We start from the raw sequence: 7,068 nt of genomic DNA on the forward strand, positions 1-7,068 counted from the left end.
GAAGTAATAACTACACAGTTTAACCTCCCTTTCTGAGATACATAATCAAAAAACAATGGCAGAATTGCTTTAAAGTATTTTGAAAAGGTTTAAAGAGTTCATAAAGGTAAAGAAGATGAAGATTCTATATGCCCTCCCTGTCACAGTACCATCTATTTGTTGCCAATTTATCTGTCTATAAGCTTTAGAAAAATACAATATTACCTTGAATGAATGCCCCTGCTGTTCATTTTGAACACAAAGAATTTTAGCTGGAACGCCTCACCATAACCTGCAGTATGATCAACTGTTCCTGTCTTTTTTTTAGTTATCAAGCCCAATTAAAATCTTCCAGTTGCTGTGTGCAATACCACAGAAAAGGCTGACTTCACATGGATGCTGTAACATTTAATAAACATTTATCTTGTGGATAGCCCAATTTGAACAGAGTGTTTTCCACGCTAGTTCCACATATCCCTGATAGCTGGTGCTAATACAGTGATTATCCATCAGACTGGGACAACAGACAACAGACATAGTGAGAGGCAATCCACATGCCCAATGACTTTCAAATATTATAGCATGTCACATGGAGGTGATAAGATTTAGACAGAGTTCCTAAAGTTGAACAGACAGCATCTCTCTTATCATCATGGATGCAAACCATTATAATAAAAGGCTTTTCTCAATTTGCCCAGAGGACTTTATGTGTGTGGTAGACGTTTATGCCACCCATTGTCTTAACAAGCTGTCTGAACAAGTTGTCCTTTTAATCTCAAGGAAACACATCCAAAGGAAGATGTTGGTTGGTAGGGATCATATGATGCAGCAGCACATTGTGCTATGCGCCTGATGACATTTCAAGCAGCTATGCCATACAGATAACACAAAAAAACTATTCTATCCCAAAAGCAATTATCTGACAGATTTTGGAGACATTATTTAGCTGAAATTTTTTTGGACACACAGTTCAGATAGGAAGATTATCAGAACAACCAGAGAAACATGCATCAACCACACATCTCATTTAGCTGTACCAGTGCTTGGCTGACATTGCCTCCTGTTGCCAGTGATTTGAAGTGGCTGCTGTTGTAAACTAACTGAACCTCTGAAATCTCCACAGTCTCAAGCTCCTCCTGTGTCTGACGATCTATCACATGCAGCTTTTCCACACTATCCAGAAGTACGACTGTGCGAGAATTTATCCACTAGGGGAAAAAATCAAGGAAAAGACAAACAATTCATACACACAAACCCCAGGTTATTACAATATCAAACAAGCCCTCAAAAGCCTTAGTTCTTGAAGTACTGCAGCTAATGACAGTGTATAGCTGATATTTTGTGCAAATTCAAGGGGGGGGGGGGAGAGGGAAAGACAAACACTGTATTATTTCCCAAGGAACATTTACCTAGGATCATCAGCACCAGAAACATAACATTTCATATTTTATTTAAATGAATAGATGTTCTTATTTGTATATCAAAATCCCAGCCTCTACCCCCACTGAGAGAAAAGTTGACCTCTAGGCACTAAGAATGAAAACTGAAGCCAAGGCAACAAATACACTTTCCTTCACACTTAGACATGCTTTCATCTGCTATACATGTAGGTCATATTCTCCCTAAACTTCCCACAAATAATAATTTCTTTTGGTTTGTCTTAAATGTAGAAAAATCACTGGGTCTAAGATCTCACTGTGGTTGCCACATGCAGTGGGATCACAAGAGCAGGAAGCAAGATATGAGAAATATTAGCAAGTAAGAATTGTAAAAAGTACACGGGGCTTCTTTACTAAGTAGTTTTCTATAAAGAATTACATCCCATTAAAGCTGAGAAATAAAAATCGACCACAAAATATTACTATTTCCTATTTGAATTCAAAAAGTATAATTAATAATTACTCACAGTAAAATTGATAAGATCATAATGCAGGTGCAGCTGCTTCTGCTTTGTAACATGAATTGCTCCAGATTCATCTCTCTTTACCTGATAATGGAATTAAGATGGTGTATTATTCTCTGACCACTCCCTTGCACACTAAAACATTCTGTTTGTAATGATGGAAGTGAACTAATTTCATCAGTATTGACAACAGGCCCCTGTTCTCAAGAATCAAGATAAAACATAAACCATATCAAATGGCAAGAGTGCACCAAATAAATATTTTTAATAAATAAAATAATACACACTGGGCAGACAACTTCAGCATGCTCAATGGAACTTCAAAGCATAAGGTGTAGAAAGCAGAAATTCAAATGCACCATAATAAATATATTAAATTAATTATATTAATTACACTAATATATATATATTAAAAGAGCAAATAGCATTGTACTCATGCTGAAGTAAGGGAGAAATACCAGAAATACTATGTGGACTAAAATATGGGCCTAGGTCTGGCAATATTTTACTTCTCAACTCTACTAGAAATCTCACTTCTGACTGCCTAAGCTGAGAGGTTTGTTGCAAGAATAAAATAGGGAACAGGAGAACCACGAATGTCACTCTGAGCTCTTTGGAGGAAGGATGCATAAATAAGAGATGCACACTGTGCATTTTTCAAACAGATAAGCAAGCAAAAAGACTCATGTCACAATAGAATTATGGACATCCTGTGACCATATGCAGCTTCATGTTCCTCTAGAGTTTTGGCCATTTATTTAGAAAGCAAGTCTCCAAGTTAACAGAGAACATAAGCCTTACTAGAAGAAAGTGAACAACATCTCCTCGACAGAAAGCAAGCACAGGATTCACAGATGTCTGCACTGCAACAAAATGCCAAGCCAGCAGTGGAACACTGGATGGGTCCATCTAGAGAATAAAAGATGTTAGATATTTCTATGATGTTAGGAAAAAGGTACCAGATGCAGAAAAATGAGGTAGTATTTTAAATGTAAAATCGTCACATAGATGGATAAAATCGTAATAGTTCAATTTTAAATGCAATTGTAAAATGAACCTATAATTTTGTTTTTTCCATATACTTTTGAAAGCTCAATGGGCAAAATAAATTGTTCTGGAAAGCTCACTGATCCAACTAGTGACAAACCGTTGCTCTGTAACAGGCATATAACACATACTGCTTGTACTCAAAAGATTTATAAAGCAACAGTTCAGTTTGCAAGTGGGGGGCCCGACTCACCCACAAGTCCCATTTGTGGTCCTGCGCAGAGGGAAGAGCCAGTGGGGGGCATGGCTGGCACATCCTGGCAGGGTGGGGCTGGCTGCATGGGCAGCATGGGGACCAGGTGGCAGGCAATGGCAGGAAAATCTGGCCCTCCCCCTCCCAGGTGGGCCTATGATGGGGCCTGTACTGGGCCCGAGGGAGGGGCTGCCAGGGCAGTTAAAAGCATACTGTCCAGCCCCACCTACTCATCTGGCAGCATGAGATCACTTGCCCACCCATCCTTAATGCTTGAAGGGAAGTAAGTATTGTGTGTGTCTGTGGGGGTGTCACGTTTATTTATTGATTTGTTTAATTCAATTTGTATCCCGCCCTCCCCGCAAGCGGGCTCAGGGCAGGTTCCATCATAAAATTCATAATACAACAAATGAAGAGTTAAAATATATCTAAAAACCTATCTAAAAATAATATTCAGTAAAAGAATGGTGCCTCAACAGATTTCAACAAGGAGGCATTCATTCCCAGGTGGCCATTCGGATCTGAGGTCACTGGAGGGGAGGCCCATAGCAGGTGGGCACCTGCTGCCTCAAATGAAAGCCTGGCAGATGAGCTCTGTCTTGCAGGCCCTGCAGAACTGCAATAGGCCCCACAGGGCCCTGATTTCCAAAGGGAGCTCATTCCATCAGGTAGGGGCCAGGACTCGTTGAGGCAAGTCAGATGTCCCCGGGATCGGGAACCACCAGCAACTACAATTAGTAGGTTGTAAGTTCCTGCGGGGCTCATATAGAGAGAGGCAGTCATGAAGGTATACTGGCCCCTGGCCGCATAGCGGAATGCATGGGTTTTGTTCATGTTCATGATGTTTGCTCATGTCATGATGTTTTCTGCTTCATTTATCTGTCACAACCTTAGGGCAGTATCAGCATAGGGCCAGATCCATTGTAGGAAAACCGGCATGTGGGGATGTTTTCCCAGCATGTGGGGATCCTCTTAAGGGATTTTGGGGAGAGGGCTTTCATGGGGCATGCCCAGCACAGGGGCTGCCAGGCTTTCAAGGGGGCATGGCCCAGCTCGGGGCCTGCCAGATTTTCAAGGGGCATGCCCAGCTTGGGGGTTGCCAACGGGTTATCCTCACACTAAAGTGGCAGGGGAGACCACTTAGTGGCAATCGTCCTTGTGGAATTCAACAGCCTGCCATCCCTTGGTTCTCCCCACCCCAGGAGGTGGGCTGGGGTGGAATGGGGTACATAAACTGGCAGGCAAGTCAGCTGATGCCAGGATTCAGTGGACCCATGCTGTGCCAAGGCTTTTACAGCTGTAACCAATGAAAGTTGTAGCCATTTTATTCCACATTTTATTCCAAAATGTTGTGTGGTGTAAAAGGTTCCTCCCCTTCACTGCCCTCTCCCCTCTGCTGGGCAGTGGGGCTGAAACTTATTACATTCCCAGCTGGATTCCATGCAAAGCTAGACATCTTTACACACACTGATTTTAACAGCCTTAAAACTTTGCACTAGGGGTGCACAAAAAAAAATTCAGTTTTTTTCCGATTTGGGTCTACTGAACCTGGAAAATATTAGTATTCCCAAATACCAAAGTTTAAATCCCTTCTGAGTTCACTCACTGAGTCACGCCACCACAGTGGTACATCTCGGCAAGTGAACTCAGAAGGCATTTAAAGAGACTGCGGTCTCTCTAAATGTCTTCTAACCACATATAAACAAATCCAAACGCAGATCTCAGATCTCAGTATTTTTCAGATCTTTATTCAGCTTGGTATATACCGAGTGCACACCCCTACTTTGCACAGGTGGAGGCAATAAATCAGGAGTCTTTAAAGACAGAAGTCAACTCCCTATTAAATACAAGAATCGCTTCAAAATTATAGTGCACCACAAGCAGAATAAAGGGCTAAATAAGGTGTGCCATACTATGTAGATGTGGACCAGCTCAAGGATTATTTTAATACAGCCTAGTTGTTCAATGGTCTGTCAGTCCCTATGCTGGCATGCATTAGATATAATCATCACACAAAATTCCTGCAGGCCTATGGAAGCCCGCTCTTCATTTCCAAGCCAATATTTTCCTTAAATATCCCTCATTCATTATCACATCAATTTGAACCAAAACAGATAAGTTAATCAAATTACTCACGCGACCATACGGAAAAGTCATCCACACCTTCAAAGATGGTTTCAATCCGATGACAAGAATCTGCAGTACAAAGAAAAAGTAGTGATATTTTAAGTCTCATGTTTCAGGATATCGCTAGTATTTATTTTAACACTTTAAAAAAGTGAGTCACCTTGGTTAAGGAAGCCATTGCCAGCAGAGAGTATTGGGTAATAGGATGGTCTCTCAGTTCAGTCTTTGCATGCAATGGCTCAATGCAGCAAACTTCTCCTTTGGAACCACTGAACAAACAGCGTGACTCACATGTTCGCACCCCCATAACTCTCCTGAGAGCAAAGCACACAGCATAGTAAATACTTAGCAACAGGACCACTGCAATTGCAACTCTTGAATATTTAGGAACAAGAAACTGCATGTGTAAATTCAATACCAATGATATATGGCAGGCAGAACACTTGTGATTTTTTTTCTTACCACAGTAATTCTGCAAACACTTCCAAGATGATAGCACAGAGGCAACTAGAGAGAACCAGGCTGCCCAGAAGTTAGTTAATACATGAGCAATAATTTCAATCCCAGCTTCATAGAAGCACTCATAAAAATAATTTAATATCTGCTCATTTTACAGAGCTTGAGTTCTGTTTACAGATATTTCCTTCAGTGTTTCAGGGTGGGACAGATTGGAATGCTAAACAACTAATTTGCCTTGCTCCATACCTTCAATTACCAAGTGTATGGCAAATAATACACAAAGGCTGCTGCCACACACGCTAAGTAATCCACTTTCAATCCACTTTCAGTGCACTTTCAAAGTGGATTTTGCCAGTTCACACAGTAAAACTCCACTTTGAAAGTGCACTGAAAGTGGATTGAAAGTGGATTACTTAGCGTGTGTGGCAGCAGCCAAAGTCTCACATAAGTACCAAAACAGCTGTTCTATAGTGTGAACATGTGATGCTCTGCATGTGATCAGAGCTGCAGTCACTATAGCGAGCAGAGATCAAGGAAACCGATACAGGACCACTTCATGAGATACATAACCCATTCATAGGAGGCATATCCAGGGCTCTTTTTGGGGGGGGGGGAAGAGGGGCCGGAACTCTCAAGAGGGAAATGAAGTTTTCAATCTGTATACTAAAAACTCATGAACTTCCTGGCTTATTAAAGCAGGCCACGAGGGGTTTCGAGGTGCCGTACGGGAGATTATTAACAAGTCCCTCGGGGAGGGATGGTTCCCGGCGGCACTCAAGGAAGCGATGGTCCGCCCTCTCTTGAAAAAACCAACTTTAGACCCGACCGAATTGGCCAGCTATCGGCCGGTGTCTAATTTGCCCTATTTGGGCAAATTGATTGAGAGGGCGGTGGCGGTACAGCTACAGAGCTTTCTGGATGACGCTTCTATCCTGGATCCACTTCAGTCCGGCTTTCGCCCTGGTCATGGGACGGAGACGGTGCTGGTCGCCCTGACTGACGACCTCCGGAGGCATCTGGATCGAGGCGGTGTGGCGGCACTGGTGTTGTTAGATCTGTCGGCCGCGTTTGACACGGTCGACCACCAGTTGTTGACCCACCGCCTCGCCGATGTGGGGATACACTTCAATGGCTTGCCTCTTTGCTCCAAGATCGGGGACAGAGAGTGGTAATAGGGGAACAGCGGTCCCAGAGGCACCCACTTGAGTGTGGGGTGCCGCAGGGGGCAGTGCTTTCCCCGATGCTTTTTAACATCTATATGCGCCCTCTCGCCCAGATTGCCAGGAGGTATGGGCTGGGTTGTCATCAGTATGCAGATGACACCCAGCTCTATCTGATGTTGGGCGGCCGGTCGGGCTCC

At 42.9% G+C, this 7,068-nt stretch overlaps 1 protein-coding gene across 1 annotated transcript in view; it reads right to left on the reverse strand.

Annotated features, from left to right (window-relative positions):
- VPS8 (VPS8, CORVET complex subunit) overlaps positions 1-7,068 on the reverse strand; it is a 120,764-nt gene that overhangs the window by 92,365 nt on the left and 21,331 nt on the right. The window contains exons 11-15 of the mRNA XM_015426819.1: positions 5,410-5,563; positions 5,259-5,318; positions 2,684-2,791; positions 1,886-1,966; positions 1,017-1,187 (exon numbers count right to left, since the gene is read on the reverse strand). Of these exons, the coding sequence (XP_015282305.1) occupies positions 1,017-1,187; positions 1,886-1,966; positions 2,684-2,791; positions 5,259-5,318; positions 5,410-5,563 (574 nt within the window). The remainder of the gene's footprint in view (positions 1-1,016; positions 1,188-1,885; positions 1,967-2,683; positions 2,792-5,258; positions 5,319-5,409; positions 5,564-7,068) is intronic.

Source organism: Gekko japonicus, unplaced genomic scaffold, assembly GCF_001447785.1.
Source record: "Gekko japonicus isolate JY-2015 unplaced genomic scaffold, Gekko_japonicus_V1.1 scaffold14, whole genome shotgun sequence".
NCBI lineage: Eukaryota > Metazoa > Chordata > Lepidosauria > Squamata > Gekkonidae > Gekko > Gekko japonicus.